This window comes from Bemisia tabaci, chromosome 2 (genome assembly GCF_918797505.1).
Source record: "Bemisia tabaci chromosome 2, PGI_BMITA_v3".
NCBI classification, from domain to species: domain Eukaryota; kingdom Metazoa; phylum Arthropoda; class Insecta; order Hemiptera; family Aleyrodidae; genus Bemisia; species Bemisia tabaci.
Genome location: NC_092794.1, coordinates 51868637 through 51888888, shown reverse-complemented (window position 1 = coordinate 51888888; position 20252 = coordinate 51868637). Strand labels below are relative to the sequence as shown.

The following is a 20252-nucleotide window of genomic DNA, read 5'->3' as shown; positions in this document are numbered from 1 at the left end:
GATATCATCTCCGTCTCGGAGGGCGCGAGGGGAGGGCGCGGAGGCGCGGAGGGGTGGAGGACAACAACCCTCCGAGTTTATGATTGGGGTCGATTTTGATATGATTATCAAAATCCATTGTCAAGTCAATAAACATCTGACCCCTTCCGCTCATTGTCCGTCGTCATATGTACAATCATTATTCTATTAAACCCTTTTATTATTTTATTGTTTGTCACTCCGCCTGATTTAACTGCGCCGCTCTCTCCGCCGGACAAATCACTTGTTACGTTCTGGTATGATAAACTCTGCTCATCCTCCCCTTCAGTCGCTTGTGCTGGTGTCATCACACCTTTTGTGTTTGTTATGCTTGAACATGTGTTCCGTTTTATACTTCTCAAATCGAGTCGTGGCCCAAAGGCTGTTATTATTATATTCGCACCAATTGGACGTATTTATGCTAAAACGAACTATGTTACAAGCAAACTCTACGCACACAGTTCCTTTTAGCATAAATTGAACAAAAAGTCACTCTGATTTCTACATTTTGAAATTTTACAAAAACTGAGGTTCATGCCTTCCCCAGCGAGCTCATACTAACTGCATAATAACTATAACATTATAGCTAATCATTCTGCCATGTTGAGAAAGAACGTCGTATGAGCCTACAATGCCATGCTTCCTTCAATAAAAAACGAATTTTCTTGACAAATTGTGAATATTTTTTTTTTCAAAGGGTATCCCGGGATAAGCATGTCAAAATGCCCTTGTGAACGGATTTTTATTTTAACCATTGTAAGTCATCAAGGGTGTCCTAAAACTTAGGTTTTGGGGGATTTTAGCCCCCCAACCCCCTCCGCCCCCCCTCAGACCCCCAAAAACCGCTTTTTTGGGCTATTTTTGACTATGCTAACGTCATTTCCTCATAACTTTCGTGATTTTCGATAGAATTGAACCAAATTTGTCAGAATCTACATCAATTAGCTTAGTTTTTGTAGACAAAAATGCATTATCATCGGATAATATTTTAGCCTCTAAAAAAATTCGTAAAATTTTTGAAAAAATCATTTTTTTCCTTTTTTCGCGACTACGTGGCGTATGGAAACATGCACACAAACAAAAATTGTCTCTTTTCCTAATTTATACATTCAATAAGATACAGGAAAAATTTCGTGTTGATCGGAGTGGTGCGCCATACTTAAAAACGAAATTTTCTAGCCTCAAAACGGCCTAAATGCCACCATTAGCCTCCTTTGATGACTAGGCGTGGAGAAATTTAGAGAGAAATATCCGGTTTTATCGTCTCACCTCTTAAGTGATCCACTTGAGTACATTGAGTCAAAATTTCGAGTTGATCAGAGTGGTGCGCAACACCCAAGCACGCAATTTTCTAACCTCAAAACGCCCAAATTGCCCATTTTGGCACACATTATCACTCCGCGTGAAAAAAAAAGAGAGGTACATCCGATTTGATTGTCCTAACTCATGACTTCGACACTTAAGTACATTTAGTCAAAATTTCGTGTTGATCAGAGTGGTGCGCAACAACCGAACGCGCCGATTTCTAACCTCAAAACGGCCAAAATGTCTATTTTGGCACCCATTATCACTCCGTGTGAAAAAAAGAGAGGTAGGTACATTCGATATTATAGTCCTACCTCATGAGTTACACACTTAAGTACGTTTAGTTAAAATTTCGTGTCTATCAGAGTGGTGCGCAACACCCACGCACGCAATTTTTTAACCTCAAAACGGCCAAATTGCCCATTTTGGCACACATTACACCGCTCAGCATGGGTTCTGTCCTTCGACCCAGATCAACTTTTTTCGATTTATAGGTGCTGAAGAAGTCCAATAATGCCCATATTAACTTCAGGAAAATTATCTGGTGGTCAGGACGCCGCCATTTTGATTTTTTTCAAAATTGAGAAAACCCACGATTAGATTTTTGCAAATATCTCCTGAAGCATATAAACCGCTGTTTCACCAGATTAAATCAAGTTTGGTAACTATTGGTAGGAGATTTCATCTTTTTCTGTTTGTTTTTTCGTGAGATGAATCGCTCAGGAGATATTTGCAAAAATCTAATCGTGGGTTTTCTCAATTTTGAAAAAAATCAAAATGGCGGCGTCCTGACCACCAGATAATTTTCCTGAAGTTAATATGGGCATTATTGGACTTCTTCAGCACCTATAAATCGAAAAAAGTTGATCTGGGTCGAAGGACAGAACCCATGCTGAGCGGTGTAATGTGTGCCAAAATGGGCAATTTGGCCGTTTTGAGGTTAAAAAATTGCGTGCGTGGGTGTTGCGCACCACTCTGATAGACACGAAATTTTAACTAAACGTACTTAAGTGTGTAACTCATGAGGTAGGACTATAATATCGAATGTACCTACCTCTCTTTTTTTCACACGGAGTGATAATGGGTGCCAAAATAGACATTTTGGCCGTTTTGAGGTTAGAAATCGGCGCGTTCGGTTGTTGCGCACCACTCTGATCAACACGAAATTTTGACTAAATGTACTTAAGTGTCGAAGTCATGAGTTAGGACAATCAAATCGGATGTACCTCTCTTTTTTTTTTCACGCGGAGTGATAATGTGTGCCAAAATGGGCAATTTGGGCGTTTTGAGGTTAGAAAATTGCGTGCTTGGGTGTTGCGCACCACTCTGATCAACTCGAAATTTTGACTCAATGTACTTAAGTGGATCACTTAAGAGGTGAGACGATAAAACCGGATATTTCTCTCTAAATTTCTCCACGCCTAGTCATCAAAGGAGGCTAATGGTGGCATTTAGGCCGTTTTGAGGTTAGAAAATTTCGTTTTTAAGTATGGCGCACCACTCCGATCAACACGAAATTTTTCCTGTATCTTATTGGATGTATAAATTAAGAAAAGAGACAATTTTTGTTTGTGTGCATGTTTCCATACGCCACGTAGCCGCGAAAAAAGGAAAAAAATGATTTTTTCAAAAATTTTACGAATTTTTTTAGAGGCTAAAATATTATCCGATGATAATGCATTTTTGTCTACAAAAACTAAGCTAATTGATGTAGATTCTGACAAATTTTGGTTCAATTCTATCGAAAATCACGAAAGTTATGAGGAAATGACGTTAGCATAGTCAAAAATAGCCCAAAAAAGCGGTTTTTGGGGGTCTGAGGGGGGGGGGGGGGGGTTGGGGGGCTAAAATCCCCCAAAACCTAAGTTTTAGGACACCCTTGATGACTTACAATGGTTAAAATAAAAATCCGTTCACAAGGGCATTTTGACATGCTTATCCCGGGATACCCTTTTTCAAACAATTATGTCCACAATTTAATCTAAAATTTGCACAAATTTTAAGGCAAAACATGCAAAAATGGACCGCGTTCAGTAGAAAGGAACCAAGCAACATCAGCCTCAACTGGGCGATTTCATTTTTTACAAGAGAACGTTAATGCGAGTTCCTTTGAAAATTTTAAGGAATTTACTTCCCACTATATGCAGAAAATTCACTATTTGCACACAAAATCACACATGCGTTTTCATGTAAAATTAAATTTGGCAATATAATTGATCTGGCTTTGTTCCTTTCTGTTTAACACGGTCCAAATATCCTCAAACATACATGTTGATCCAGGGAAATTTGGGATGTCTCGAATTATTATACGGCGCGGCGTTCTTCCTTAGCACAGCAATTTTGCAGTCCAAACCATAATTGGATTGCATTTTGCAAAAAGGAACCACTAGCTATGGCAATGATGCTAAGATTGTGCAACTTCATCCTTTGCAATAAAATTGCGGAAATTGTGAAAAACTATTAAATTTAGATGGTAATTTTTGTCTTAAATTTACAGGTTTTAGCGAGTAAAATAGAAACTATTAATGGATAATCGGGGTTTTCCTCCAAGATAAAAGAAGTTGCACAATCTTAGCAACATTGCAATGCCAGTCGTTCATTTTTGCAAAATGCAATCCGATTTTACTAAATATCGATTGCTAAGGTCGAAAAATGGGACTTCAGAATGCAACGGTGTACGTCCGTACAGAATGTCACGATTTCATGATATCGGCATTTCCCGAAATATTCTATGCGGAATAATTGGGGATTGCCCGCTCTCTGGCTGCCCCGGCCATCAATAACGACGAGCAATTTCGCTATTGTCTCGCCGTGGAAGATGAGAGGATGAGACTCACCACGGCTGCCATATTCCGAAAGAGGGAAGTAAGCGCATCTCCGTATGAGCCATGGTTAACACATGCTCTATTGTGTCTTAGGGTTCATCCCAGACTCCCTCTTACACTGCCGTGCTAAGGAAAAACGCGTATGAACATTTGGGGGTTGCCAAATTTCCAACTATAAAATTTTTATTTTTGAGGAAAGCTATGAAGATTTTTCCTTGAAATTTTCAGGAACTTTAGGTGAAATTGTGAACAAATATTATCTGGAAAATTGGAGGAAAAAATTTGCAAATTTTCCCGAAAATTCGTGATTTACCGATGGAAATTCGGCAACGCCTAAAGGTTCTTACGGCGTTTTTCCTCAGCACGGCAGTACAGTCCTCTTCCGGAACACGGCAGGCGTGGGATGCTTTTCTGCGTGAAGTGCTTCCGCGCCAGGGTCCAGGGTAGAACGCAGCATGGACATTCAAATGTTGCCAAATCTCTCCGGATAAAATATTCCTTGTTCAAGTTATGAATAGTTTCCCGTGAAAATTTCAGATACTTAAAAGTGTATTTTAAAAAATTTCTCCGACAAATTGGAGAAAAAGTATTCTTAAGTTCCCTGAGAATTGTGAATTTATCGAGGCTAATTTGGCAACTTCAGGATAATACGGTGTTCCTTATCCTTAATACAGCATCTCTATGCGACGGTATTTCGCGAAGGGAAATCATCAAATGACGTATGAACCGACTCGAGATTTGGTGAAACTGTCCATGTTGGGAAATTTGCGTTGCGATGCCAAAAAGACTTCGTTTGTTTTTAGGTGTTCTAAATAAATAATAAAGGTTTTCTGCTTTTTCTTCGATTTTGGGGGTTCCATAATTTAGAGGGAGGCAGATTTAGATTCTCGTTGAGACCGAGCCCTTCATTGGTGAGAAATCCGGCGAGAAAAAAAGTTCCGCTCTTAAAACCGCAGAGAAACACAAAATGGCTGGACAAAATTGTCTGTTATGGTTAGTTATCTTTCGGCTGATAAAAAATCGATAGGAAATCTGCAACGTCGCAAAGTGAGTCGTGATGTTTTGCAATTTTGTTGTAGATTTACTCGGTTATCACATACAGTTATCGCGTCTTTATCGAAAGAGGTCGTCTCTAAACGCGGCACCAAAGTTGGAGTCAAGACCAAGTGTCCCATTTCGCCTTCAATTTTGATGATACTTCAAGCACATCCATGAAGCACGAATAGTGGTATCAAAGCGCCGTGTGAGTTCGAGAGCCTTGTCCTGTTGTCATCTCTTGAATGTTCACATCTCAACGGTATTTTTTACGCTAGTTTTTCGGGTCGATGATGTGTGAGTTTGAAAATAACTTATTGTAAGATAAAGTTTACCCAAATGCCGGGGACAGTCGTTTTGCCTTAGTTCGTTTTTGTTAGGAAAAGGTCGTCTCTATTAGAGAATTTGCAGGTGTCTAAAATGTGATGAATTTCGTGTTTAAGTGGAAACTACTGAGTGAACTGAACACGAGGATGCCCTGGGCTCATGAATTGAACAATTATTGGAGAAGATATGAAAAAATGACCAAATTTGCTAAAATACACTTGTTTAGGTAAATGGGAAATGCCGCCAGATGACGTCACATTTTCTCACTTTTAAATCTATTTTTATACTACTTCCCATATTAGAAAAAATCATAAAAAATACTGTGAAATTGTCTCTTTAAGCACTTTCAGATGAAGCAATAAAAAATTTGCATGCAAATTCTCCTACAAATGCGCATAATGCAAAGTATAGTTTGAAATTTTTACGATGTGTTCTACAGAGTAAACGGTCGTATCACTCGTTCATATTGCAATTTCAGCAAGTTGGCAAAATTGGCTCCGTTCCATTTAAACCTATGGAGATGTATCGATTCTCGGTGGAACCAACTGCCATGACAAGAATCGATTACTAAGCATATGTTTAAATGGAGGAATACCAGTCGCTGCCAACCTGGTGGGTCCGCCTCTACAGTCGCTTGCGTTTTTGCCAGATTTTGTCTCTGGGGATCCATTGGCAGCTCGAAAAAGGGTGGATGATCAAATCCTCGGATTCTTCGACAATTAATCAAAATAAAAGACACGCCACGTCGTCGCGTCGCCGAGGCGCGTTCTCGCTTAATTGAACATGGATAAGGGCCCCTTTTGCCAGGTTGCCAGGCTGTACGATAAAAGGAGTATAGGTAGTTTATATGGGTTTGAATGGGGAAGAGTTATGATTTTCAGCGTTATGTGGCAACTATAAGGGGTGAATCGCAGTTTTAGACTTCCTGTACAGCTCGCTTACGCGCACCTCGTCTCAGCCTTATTCGTAGGGTATTATGATTATTTAATTATTTTGTTCAGATTCGCAGCCCTCTGAATTTTCTTTCCCGAGGCACTCTACGATTGCTAAATTCGGCAACTTTCTGGCTCGAAATTTTTGGTGCAAAATTCGAGTTCAGATTCAGCGTCAAAAGTGCATAAGAATCGCTAGAAAAATAGCTATCTAAAATTTTTGAAGGTCGAAATACCCATTCGCTTGGACTAAATGAGAGTTTAACGCGACTATTACTGTGCAATATCACTATCATATTAACTTTAATATCGATGACCGCAGGGTCGGATTTATCTACTTGCCGCCCATGGGCCGCCTGTATTTTGCCGCCCCCTCCTCATTCGTTTTGAAACATCAATAAAACTATCAAGTAAGCGTGCCGGAGGTAGCGGGGGGCATAAAACGCGTTTACTCGTGTTAGACACATTTTTTTCGAAAGCCCTGTCAACACTACTAGCAAAAGTTCACGGAACTTTGCGCGAAAGTTAAGTCCCCTAAACCTATCTCTTTGTGGACAAGGCCTTCCATTTATATGCATTGAACGAAAAAATGAAGAAAGAACAAACATAAATGCGGTTTAATAATTTTAACTTCCGCCGCCGCTCCGCGCTGACCGCACTGTATTTGGCGCAATGCGGGAAGCATTCCTACAGTCTTGTAGGCGCTATGCGTTTCACGCCGACCGCTGCTGACCGCACTGTGTCTGACGCAATGCGTGAAGTATTCATGCAATCTTGTAGGCGCTAATATGTGTTACATGCCGACCGCCGCGCTGAGGGCTTCTTCTTTTCATCTTAAGTCCTCGTCATCATTCCTCTCTGCGCTGAGCTCCAGGCCAAATTGCAAGTTTAGTTCCTCTCTTAACTCGACTAATTAAAGATGCCGTCTCTTGTATCACCGAAAATTGAAAAAATTCGAAATTACTATACTTTCAAGAAAGGGAGATTTTGTCCCCTTTTCTCATTGATAATATTTTTTCTGAATCCGATTTTTTTTTTATACCTACATTAAAAAAACTTGCAAAATTTGCCGCCATGGGCCGCGGCCCATGTGGCCACCCCCTTAATCCGGCCCTGGACAGAATAGATATTCGGTCACTTCATAAACCTAACCCTTTGATAAATGACGTCAAAAAGAAAAAACTGGATTATGAACCTCATTTCCTCGATTGTAAATCAACTTTTCCAATTTTGACATAATTTGTCAGTCGGTATTACATCTCGTGACATGCGGGTACCGCGCGCTTTTTGGAAAAATTAAGTTCTTTCTGTGCTAATATATTTAGAAATTCATTTGAAAAGAACTTCGATTATTCTGCTCTTAATTTGATTTAGTGACTGACCTTACCCTGAAACTAATTTATTTCTCGAGGAGATGAATTGATCATGTTTCTAGGCATTCAAAAACTATGGAATTTCACTGTTGCATGGACGTCTCTTGGACTTAGCAATCATGCATCTCTATTCATTTAAAGATTAGAGCATTTCGGCGCATTGTAAGTACGAGACACTCCAAAAAATCTAAGACCAATTAATTTTATTATCATTGGGCCACTAAAATCGTGCAACTAAAATCGTCAGGATTTAGGTATATTTTCTCCAACCTGCTTGTAATATGTTTACACATTGGTGGTGCCAACCTTTGATATTTTTATTTTGCATGATTCTACCGACAAATAAAATTGTATTGATAACCAAATCTGAGCTCTGAATACCAAAGTACTACATGCATAGCACTAAGGCTACCTAGGTTGTTATTATTAGGTATTTTTAATTATTCCCAGCGCTAGTATGGAGCATTTCCATCATGTGATAAAACTTTCATTGGACAAAAGGCATTACAAGTTTGATTGGATGTTAATTTTTTCTTTTTATTAAAATCACATTCTTACACACAACTTTACAAAATCAAGTAACATAAGAACACGAATTAAGGTAAAACCAAAAACCATTGGAATTTCAGGGGGAAAAAAGAGGGAAAAAAATTAACTAATGATAAATCAGGTACCAAACTGTTACTTAATAATACAGAGAGATATTTACTACAGGTTTTTTGAGTATATGGATTCAAAAACACGAAAGCAGTCTTCTTGAAACTTGGTACAGGAGTTGAAACGCCATCTGTTCGAATGAGTGTAAAAGAGCCAACATAAGATGAGCTAATTAAAGAATAATAAAAAGAACTGATAAATATTCAAAGCGAGATATTTGATGGCAATCCAATGATTATAACGGGTGAAAAAAATAATAGGAGACTTATTTTCAAATACTTCTGAGTATTTTGTTTAGTTTTAAATTTTATTGATGTTCTAAATAATTGCTTTATGGAGCATAAGTTATATGTCATTGCAAAAGCTGCGGATAATCTTCCCGGCTATTGTCAGGTAAAACTAATCAATGGAAGTCATTGATCAAATTTTCTTTAGCAATAGGTACTGCATCATTCAAGCTCCAGTTTCACATGGCAAATGCCGTTTAAACTAAATGGACTGCATTTTGCAATTAGAAACTACAATTTCTGGCTCATTGACAGTTTCAGAACAATGTGCATATATACCATCAGTTTCCCTATGCACATAAGCGTTTTTACGAATTAGCCAGGAATTGTAGTTACCATTAGCAAAATGTAAGTAGTACAAATTATACTCAATAAGAGGGCACATTATTGATCACAATATACAGGATTTTGACTTTTTATAGATCGAGACAGTTGAATCATTCTTATGAACTAAAATGATAAGATATTCTCATGTCCCAGAGAGAAAGAGAGTGGATGGAAGGGGAATACAAAACATGTCTCAACATTGTTAAGAACTAGAGAAATCAGAGAAAAATTGAGATCCGGACTCTGAAAGACATAATACTTTCATTATATGTATATATATGTGTACCTATTTACATTCTATTTTTGTAGGAGTTTCTTTGAAAGAAAAAAAGGAGAAAAAAAAACAGCTTTACATGGTAATTCCAAAAGCTAATAATAACAAACCCCTGAGAATATGAGCTTTTTTTATTTGACACTGATCAAAAAGAAATAAAAGAAAATTTTGGGTGTAAAAATACACTTGCAGGATACATTGAAAAAGCAAGTTTGTGTCGAAGACACTAGACAGACAGGTAATGCGTCCCATACCTGCTGGTTTGGGGCTGAGACTAAACTTGGGGTATATTGCGACCTTAAACCAGCAGAAGTGGAGCACAAAAAAGGTTAGCTGGTGCCACTTTATCTGCTCTTCCTGTATCTCTGACATTAACCGTTTTTTTCTGTGTGCAACCTCCGGCGGAATAAAACTAAAAATCTTCCTGTCTAAAATTGCCTTATAATGTCGTAGATTAGCTCATATGGAAGCAATAGAATGGTTGAGGATCGACGCAGACTGCACATGGGATTCATTTCTTCAATGACAGTTTCATTATTTTGTGATCTACACACAAATGTGCGTAAGTATTAGTTTATGTGTGGACTTGGACTTGAAATGTAAACAGTACTTTTGATACAACAGCAAACAAACTTAATTGAGACTAAAGATAAAATACCCTCAGAAAGAATTTATACACTTCAACTCACAATCACTTCTATTACTAATACATACTCATCATAAAAAGAACATAAATAAGATTATTAAAAAAAAAAAAAAAAAAAAAAAAAAAAAAAAAAAAACTTAAGAAAGTATAAAATAATTGTGTAATACTGATAATTTACATTTTTGTGTGTCTGTTTTGAAACAAGTTAGATTGAAACTCAAGCTTATGGATATGAAAGAAAAACAACTGATGCTTAGCCAGAGAAGAAAACTACGTAAAAAATTCAAGCAGCTATGTTAGGTAGTTCTCTATTGATACAATAACATGTCAGCGTTAATTTTGAACTGCTGCAAACAAGATATATGTTTTTGTAGTTTCAACACAGATAGTTTTTGTTACTATTGAATGCACACAGGGGAATTTTATTATTTTTTGGGGCTATACCTGTAAAAGAAATAGCTCAAGAAGAGACCTGTATAACCATGTTGTTCCATGTAATTTTGCATGAATGAATAAAACAAAAAATACCAGCCTACAATCTATGAGATTCATCACTTTATAATATTTACACTTTGCAAAATCCTTGTTAGGATCCGGCTCCTACTCTCAGATGGAAGCATAGCCTCTTGCTAACCTCATTTGTTGACTTGCGAGGTAAGTCAAATAAAAAGTACTAAGTTTGTGGTCGGAAAATAGACATTAGAGGCTTACGAATCAATTTCACTTAGATAAAATAATTTGCAAAAACCTAATATTAATGAGCTTTTTAAGTTATTGAAACATGTTTTAGGTCATTTAAACATGACAAATATACTATACAAAGGAAACAACGAAAAGAAAAAATTACAACTCTGAAGTTAGAGAACCGGGGCAAGAGTTAAAAACATTTTTTTTTTATTTCCCATTCACAAAATCATGTATGAAAGCCTTGTAAGGAACCAAATGTATCTGTTTTAATTTCAGCAACATTTATTTTGAAATAATTATAAAGATTGGCACAGTCTAACTTGCAAACAAAAGAAACACTGCTCTCAAAATAAATCATTGACTTCTAGCAACTTATTTTTTACATTTTATCAAGTTAAAGAGGGCTCAAGGAGTAACTATATTTTTCCTCAAAGAAAAAAGATAGATGCAGAAAAGAGAGAGAACTTACTTAAAATTTTTTTCAAAAAAGTTGTAAGTTATTTCAAAGTTTCACAATGATGACATGAAAATTAAAGCTTAAAAAAAACTTGGAGACCAATTAGCAATATTGAGGTCCGTAGAGTGTTCAGTTTAAGGATAAGCTTTTGAAACTTGTTAGCCCCTTAACATCAGAACAATTAGACGGTAGAAGTTGATTAATAAACACAACGATAAATACTTAATTTTTTGGCAAATGTGTTGAGTTGCTTCAGTTGCGATGACTTCTCATGTTAAGAAGAGGGATTGCTGACCAGCAAAATATTATAAACCTTAAATACTTAGAAATAAACTTATCAATGTAATATTTACCCCAATTCAGCTAACATTACTAATTAAAGCATTAACACTTTCCATGCCGACCAGTTTTTGCAAATACATCCTCATAGCGCCAAAGAAACACTTGAAAAAGGGGCTGACATGATCAAACAACTGAGAAAATTCTAATTCTAGAATCAGAATTAAGTTTGGCTCAAGGTTTCAATATAGACACCCTTAGTTTGTCAGAGACTGCTTTTTGAGTCTGGAGTGGCACACAATGTGTTCAATGTTGAACAATTCTTAGTATAATAATACTCAAAGTACAGGAACATAATTTCACTTAAGTACACAATTTAGTATCATCGTTTGGTAAAACTGAAGAAATTGTGAGTACATAATACTATTATAATCAAGAAGATATAAAAGGGAGACGATGAAGAATCATAGGTTTCATCACTTAAATTATACTTGCATGAGAATTGACTGATTTGCGGATTGTGAAATTTTGAGGTGAAATCTGAATTTAAGAATAAAAATAATCTTTACAAGTAACAAAATGGAAGTTCTGTGCAAATGAAAGAGCTAAGAAAAATATCAATATTGAAAAATTATAGGAAAAATTAAAGGAGGCATTACATATTACAAGAATTTTTGGCACATTAAATGATTCACTGTGGATTTAGAGATTTCTATGAAATGTTTAAAATTTTGCAATTTTTGAGGAGCCAATGATAAAAAGAGTGGTTGCTTCCTCTCACCCTGTCTTTATAAAGTAGCTTACCAATTAGAGTATGTTTTCAAGAAGATATCTAAAAAAATTCGAAACGATCGACAGATCTTCAGAGAGGTTGTGTAACTTTTAATAGTAAATGAATATGAACTTAATTGTAAGAATAAAATTCTTGTTAAAGTAAGAAAATGTTATCAATATTTTAGTCTCAATATTTTGAGGGAGGAAAGAGGGCCTTATCTTCATGAAGCCAAAATAATCTCAGTAATTAGAAAAAAGGAAATTTTGATGGGATACAATTTTAGATCACATTCAAGTGTATAAAAAAGTTAGCAAGGGGAGCGATATCTCTTGGTCAGAGTCTCTCTAGATGATAAAAATATGTATGGACGTATTTTTATACGGTATGTTTTGTAATTTAAGTATGTTTCTAGGTACAAACTAAGCAAAATCGATTTGATTAAAGAGAAGACAGTTCTTACACAATAGATTAAAAACAAGCGCAACTTATAAACTTGTTTGAAGACTAAAATAAATCTGATCCGATGAGTTGAAAATGACTTAATTTGAATTATACAATTATTTTTTAGGCTTCAGAAGATACGGACCTTTCATTTCAAGGTTTATACATGACATTCTTCTGCTGGAAAGAGAGCGAATCTACATTTTCACTTGAATCCTCCACAACATGGAGATTTAGATACAAAAGGGCTCATCATAAAACGTGGCTATGTACTCCAGTCAGAGGAGAAACTGTAAGGTGGGAAGGTACCTGATTTACAGGAGAACAGTGAAAGAGGAAAGAAAAAACAAATACCAATATCAAAAAGAAAGGAAAAAGTTATATCATTAAGAGTCACTTTATCACGACAGTAAAAAAGCTGACATCTATGGATGCCATTTAAGTACCACAGCGCCTAAAAAAGCATAGAAGTAGATTGCCTTAGTTTAATGAACGGGTTCTCAAGCATAATTTTTATCTATCTTCTGGAGATTTCCTCATGTAACTTATTTACATGATGAGGGGAGTACCTTTTTATGTGCCTTCAGAGTTTTTAACGTTGTCACTCGGTTGACTACCCGGGTTTTCAGAGGATTCGCTGGCATTGACAGCAGAGGGTTCGTCAGAGTTAAAACTTGAGTCTAAGTCTTCTACACTTTCTGGTTGACCACTACCAACTCTCTCTTCAACGCCGCTTGAAGAATCATTCAGTTCTCCGTCATAAATTCCGTCCTCTTCATCACTCGATAAATCAGGATGGAATGAATCACCTTCACCTTCACTGTCGTTGTAATTAAACTGAATGTCATTGTCATCATCACTATCGTCACTTGAGTTGCTGTCATCAATCTCGATCACACTGCGAAAAAACAAATACAAAAACCGACATTAAGACAAAAGGTACCTCACTACCCACACTATTTTTGAAATCTTGTTCAGATGAAAAAGTCCTGTTCTTTTTGCAAGGTATCTTTCCCCTACAAGTTTTTGGAATGATGCATAACGAGAAAAAAAAAAGTTACCCAAACAGTAAATGATTTTTGAACACACTAGAATAGGCAATAAAACCCACATTAATCAAAAAGCAAGACAGCATGGCGCAGAAAAGTTGCATGTATGTGTCGAAATGAAGAGCACCAAAAAACATTTTACTTAGGTTTATTACAATTTTAGTCAAAACATCCAACAAAGTTGGCAAAAAGGACAGCAATTTATTGAGCAATACGGCACTAAACTTTACAGCAGAACCTGCAGGAACATTAGATAGGAAAAAAAGAAAAATAATCCTTTTTGATGATGGTATGTGCTTCATTTTAAGATCCAGTCCGAATTTTTACATCCTATGCTGATTTTATTTTTAGAACTCACAATATTCTCGACCCCCTTGCAAAACGCTTTGATGCTAAAATTGTCACCTTCTGGCCAAAATATTACAAGCTCCATTTACGCTTGAACACTATGTTGTGGAACGTCTCAATATTGTTTTGATTATTTCTTTAGCGTGTTTGCAAATATGTACTTTCCATGAAAATTTCAGGGATTAATTTCAATGACAGAAGAAATATTGGGAAAAATCTTCAAGATATTCGGCTGATTAGTTACTCCATAAAAAATAGAGCAAGTTTAAACAATTTTGCAACATAGTACCTATGGACAAATGACACTTGTGATACATTCATCAGATGGTGACAAAATGAGTTAAGGTTGCGTTTTATCGCATCGATTACTTTTGAGAATAAGCCGTCCCTTGACGTAAACTTTTTATATTTTTAGAACTCTACTAAAGTTGATAAACGTGGAGTTAGCAGTTATTTGACAAAATCACTTCTGATTATTTTTCAAACAAATGAGCATTGTTCGATTTATTTTGCAGCACAACTCATGCAACTCAATGGCCAAATATGATGAATAAAGTAGCTTTTTGCTACTTTTGGTGTAAGTTGATAGTGAGGTTAACTTTTCATCACTTAGACTGAAAAGGTGCAGGCTAAAAAATGCAGGTAGAGTGCTCTGCAAGTTTCATTAAAATATTACCTTCCGACATCGCTGTCAGTGAGGATTCCATTCGCACTGCTGATGTCTCTTTTTGTATAATACAGTATAGGGTTTGGCCAGATGTCTTCTTTTAAAGCCTGAAAAAAACCAAATTAATTACTTGAGTGTTTAGGAGACAAATTGCTTGATAAAGGTTATCAAGCTGAATTTCAATTCATTTTTTAATTTGGAAATTGTTTAGATATCATTAGTAGAGCTTGCAGGAGCAAAAATGGATGGTTCCGAATATTTGCAAAAAGATCTCTCGAGTCCAAAGAAAGCACAAATTTAAAATGGCTTATTTATTTAGCTAATAAAGTCTTCTCTATATTTTCCCTCATTGAAAAATAATATTTTGAAAGCAGTAAAAATATAAATTATTGTAGTATAACTTTACAAGTAAATACGAAACAATTTTACGTCAGACACACACAGGCATTTCATAAGTGGGTGCTCTTACAACTCAAGTCTGATGAGTTGGCAGTTTTTCACTTTCAATATGCAAAGCAACTAAATTGCAATTGACCAATAGTCATCGAGGAATAACTGCGGGCAACGATGCTGAAATGTAAATCCGTCTACTGTGCATGACAGTCAAAAGTAAATAACTGCCAACATATCTGATGCGAGTTCTAAGTGCACACACCAAAAGAGATGAGTTAATTATAAAGTGAAAGAAGTAGGAGGCATCAAAAAAAAGAAATAAAACTGAAATAAGTACATACCTCTGAAATATGATTGGCTGATGTGTTACTTTCATCGGAAAACCATTTGAAGAAAGTCATTTTATAGTTTTGCTTCCGGTTATTGGAAAAATTATTGAGCAGACTTTTTCCATCCAACCAATTGATGTGAGTGGCAGTGGATGTTGGGCCTCCTGAAGCAAAGCAATCATATAAAATAAGCGACGCTCCCTCGATAATTACATAATAGAACAGAATTAAATAATAATGGTGGAGATAAAACATAATAAAATAGATTAACTCATTTGCAGAAGAGTATGAGCAACCCACACAAACAGATTAGGCCATGTTTTAAAACCATATTTTTTTGTCTGGAATTTAAGGAGGTACATAATACAAAATGCCTGGAACTCAATTTCAAAATATGACTGCTGCAGTTTCGTGCCAGAACTTTTGATCAATATTTGCAAAAAATGTGGGGCACTGAGTCTGCGCCAAAATAGGAGAGCCTTTTAAAATATATAGGAAAGATACAATACCTATTTAAAATTTAAAAAAAAAAAAAAAAAAAAAAAAAAAAAATTAATGGAATTTTTTAAACAAATTGCAAAATCTTGAAATTTGAAATTTCTTCAATTTTTTGGGATAGATATTTATTTTAAAATTTTCTTATTTAGTTTATGACTTCTGAATCTTCCTATTTTGTATTTATGTGATTTGAAAAATTCTAATTTTTCTAAAACTTTCAAAACTGTAAATTGTTCAGACGGAAATTTTTCTATTGACTTGTAACCCCCTGTGATCTTATTTCAGTCCTGTTCCAGGAAGAACAGGAATGGCACAAAGCCTCGAACACATTTAGATGCAAAAGATCTGTCTTAAGTTCTCACTGACACTGTCAGAGCTTGACATTCGTAGACTGAGATGGAAAAGCTTTTCCAAAACAGAATCTACTGTAAGTATGTGTGCATTTACAAGATCTACAGTCCAAAGAAATATTTTTTATTCGGTAAAATGCTGCTTGCTCCAAGTGGTGAAATTAGTAAGTTTGGATGTAGAGATACAGCTGCGAAAATAGAAATTTTGCTGTGGATTAAATAAATTAAAAAAAAAAATCTTACTTGTTTTGTCATTGTAGAAGCCTTTAATGAGGACCCGGTTTGTGAAGTACGGATTTTCATCAAAAGTAAATTTGAACCTGTGAAAAAAAAGAAGAATGAAAAAATATAATACACACATTTATAGAATTAATACCTATAATAATAGGCATACTATTATTTAGTAGGGATTCTTACAGTTTTAATACTTATTTTTGAATAACAGATCCATCATAGCAAAAATCAAAATAGCAGAGGAAAAAATTCTGAAGGAGACGTTTCCCTTTCAACATCTAGCAAATCAAAATATGAAGGTAAAAGAGAAAAACACATATAAAAACTACCACATGAGTAGAGTTGTCGACAAGAGAATTGAAGAGACATTGAATGTGTCATGTCAAAAGTTTGCAAGACCTCTGAGTAGTTCTTAAGAACAAAAACACGAACATCCAAGTTCCATAACAGATGCTCATGTTTTGAGATTTTCTGTACCTGAATGAAAAAAGATTTCTGCTCTCCTACTTTCTTATTTTATACTTTTTCCACTGAAGAAATTCATAACAAACTATTAAAGAGACCAGCTTCAGATTCTGACTTGCACAATTTCTTTTTTCATGATTCTTTCAATATAGAGTCACATTCAAGTGAAATAAAGAAAGCCAAAACTAAAGAACTCAAACTCACAAAACTAAATTAAAAATGCCAACACGTTTTGAAATTTAGGTAGCCTTGAGAAGGGGCCGCGGAGTCCCGAAACGCGTCGGCAATTTTAATTTATTTTTGAGAGTTTGAGTTTCTTAGTTACGGCTTTCTTTATTTCATTACTTAGCTGAAAGTTTGTTACCTCAATTTCCAGTTTGTTTCATTTCGTTACTTTCGGTTTATTAGGTTACACATGTAAGTGTTTAGTGATCTCTCACATTTTTTTCAAAAGAAGATAGCTTGGTAACAGCCTTTTCATGATTACATACAATGACAAAAGTCCTAAATGCATACTTCAGATTGCAATCTTGTAAGTCTCCACTCGAGTTTGATTTTTCGGAAGGAAAACTGATCAACAGTTCCAATTGAAATTTTGTTAATTTTTTTACTTATTCTAAAAATACCACATGAAATTCCAAGGAAGCATTTTGATTGGTCCTCTTGGAAGAAACTAACGTATACATAATCAGAGATTTTTAAAAATTGCAATTGAGATACGTATTATTCCACATTGAGCCTCCAATCTTAAGTGCATCCTGTTATAATACACAAGAATGATGCAATTGAAAAAAATATATATACGAAAAATTTTAACATACCGATATCCTGTTCTGATATCTTCAAACTCTTCCACATCTACATTCGTCAAGTAACTGAGGCATTCCTTTTCATCAGGAGGCATAAGTCTTCGCATAATGTGATGATTGTTGAACTAATGAAATACGTTAAGGAACCAAGTAATTCAAGGAAACCAAATTTTTAATAAAACAACTGCATCAAGCACTACCCAAGAAGCATTTCTCAATGGAAAAATCGCTATGTATTACAATTTCATCGATGATAAAATCGCCTGGATCATCAACATCTGAGCGATTATCCTTGATCTTATTGCAATAAAATCGCGCTTGTATCGCCCGACAATTTATCGCGATATTTTCGAAATAAAAATAGCAATAAATGGATTACATTATGCAATGAGGAACCATTATCTCTGGTTCTCTGAGAGCACATATCTATAAAGAGAAACTAATGGCATGTATGTTGTTTCGAAAATGGGCCAAAAATAGTAGTTCCTTATTGCAAAATGTAATCCTAATAACGACCTAGTCTCGGTTTTATCGACAAAGATTGATAACGATTTTATCTAACCAAAAATTGCGATTTACAGCAATTTAATCGCCATATATCGCAATTTTTAATGCGATGATATCTCGATATATTGCCACTGATAAAATCACGATAACCAACCAATAAAACCGTTATTCATTGCGATCACTACTACTTGGGTGGTGACTATTTTGAGATGAGAAACCAAAGGGATTTGTCAGTAGGTATCAAAGCAGGTCTTAAATTAAATAGGTACATATTTTAAGGCAAGAAGCTAGACAATAAACATCAATTTCTTGCATGGATTTGCATTTAGGGGTGAATTTAAAATTTTCGTGATGTGCTTAAGGTCATTTATAAGCCATTTCCTACAAGATCTAACTTTTTTAGCTCTCGGGAACGTTAGCAAAAAACCGATTAAAGGGATTCTGCCTCTGCCCCCCCCCCCCCCCACCATGGAAAGTCAACCCTCTTTTCTTGCTTGGATTTACAATAAAAAAGTGAGCTTCGTTACAAGAATTGAAAAAGGTCATGTCATGGGTACTATCTGGATCCAATTCAATGTAACAAAAATTGTTATGACAACATTGCTACTAAAACGTCTGCGCAATTTACCAACCGTGGAATAAGGTCTCTTGACATAGGAAGAGGTAGGGGTACTACAACATACCTAAATGTTGGTGAAAATTACAGATAATTAATGTGTTCATCCTTGTATAAAATTTTTCTCAGTTTATGGGTATTATTTTTTATTTCCGTAAGCTCCGCAAAAACATAACCTCAAAGCAGAGAAATACAAGTATAGTTGTTTACCATAATAAGGTGATATTGTGATCATAGAAAACATGCTCTCCACCTTAGAGAAAAAGGCAAATGATTCATCTGCTTAATTATTGAAGGTGGAAGTTAAACGACAGATCTTTCGTCTTTCTCTTGAGGCTAAAGAACTTATCTTGAGTGTACTTCGACTTGAGCAATTAGTGCAATAGTTGAACTGAAACAATAGCTTCTCCAACATCGTATACTTTATTGTACCCCGACTTTCTGTCATGCAAAACAAGATAAAATGTCAATAAAAAGTTAGAAAAGTACAATGTATTTGCAAAGGATACCACTTTTAGCCAAAACTTTGGAACTTTGGCGATACACTCGCTCCGTTGATTGAACACCGGCTGCCGTTTCTTCGAGTAAATCTGCTCGATCTTTATCATTTCTTCGGCAGCCTCCTTGTTCAGTTCCTCTAGTACTTTCTGGTTTTCTTCGATGGACTGGAGCGCCTGATGAACTTCGTCATCATCAACTTTGGTTCTCTTCGCTGATGGTTCACCGTCCATTGTGCACTGATTGTGTACAAGTAGGTGTGTGCAAGGTTGTTATACCTCAAGATGAAAGAAATTTAGACGAAAACGAAAGAATTCGAAGTGTGAAAAAAAATCACTTTCACTAAAAATACAGAAACAAATGCCAAACCACTTTGTTGTTGTCACTAACTGAAAATCTTGAAGTTGATTATCAAATATGACGGATGTGGGTCCAAATGGACCAATCAGAGAACAGTGTTCATGTAACCAGTTTTGCAACTGGAGAATAAGTACTCACAAAATTTCACTGCACCAGTGTCGGGGAACAGGTTTTTTTTTTAAATTATAATCTTTCCATAAGATAGATCACATATCAACGGCATTCAGAATAAATTTTTTGGCCGTGAATAATTTTTCATCGATCTAATCAATAATCTTATGTATCGTAAATTGATGTAAGAAATGAAAACTGACATGATGTACTAATCATTCAAAGGTGGCAATTCTACCTCCTTGACAACAGTCACGTGATTTTTGTTTTCATAAGAATCAAAAAGTGTGTGATAAGACTTAACTGAAGTGAGCTACATAGTTACCTACAAAGTTGATGTCCGATGTTTTCGGAACAGGTAGTATTCTAAAAG

General features: G+C 35.7%; 1 protein-coding gene across 1 annotated transcript; it reads right to left on the bottom strand.

The window, feature by feature from the left end:
• Positions 1 to 8406: 8406 nt before the first annotated feature.
• Positions 8407 to 19838, bottom strand: Set (NAP domain-containing protein SET). Its single transcript, XM_019052108.2, has 6 exons — positions 19420 to 19838; positions 17800 to 17912; positions 16523 to 16599; positions 15444 to 15595; positions 14719 to 14816; positions 8407 to 13543 (listed from the first exon to the last, which is right to left on the bottom strand). Exons 1-6 carry the CDS (start codon positions 19639 to 19641, stop codon positions 13219 to 13221), a joined length of 987 nt encoding a protein of 328 aa, XP_018907653.1. The 5' UTR covers positions 19642 to 19838; the 3' UTR covers positions 8407 to 13218.
• Between the last annotated feature and the right edge of the window lie 414 nt (positions 19839 to 20252).

Excerpts from the sequence above, each read along its gene's own strand:
- Set (XM_019052108.2), bottom strand. The coding sequence starts at position 19,641 with ATGGACGGTGAACCATCAGCGAAGAGAACCAAAGTTGATGATGACGAA. Across the intron at positions 16,600-17,799 it reads GATATCAGAACAGGATATCG|GTTCAAATTTACTTTTGATG; the intron begins GTATGTTAAAAT and ends TTTTTTTCACAG. Across the intron at positions 13,544-14,718 it reads ACTGACAGCGATGTCGGAAG|TGTGATCGAGATTGATGACA; the intron begins GTAATATTTTAA and ends GTTTTTTCGCAG.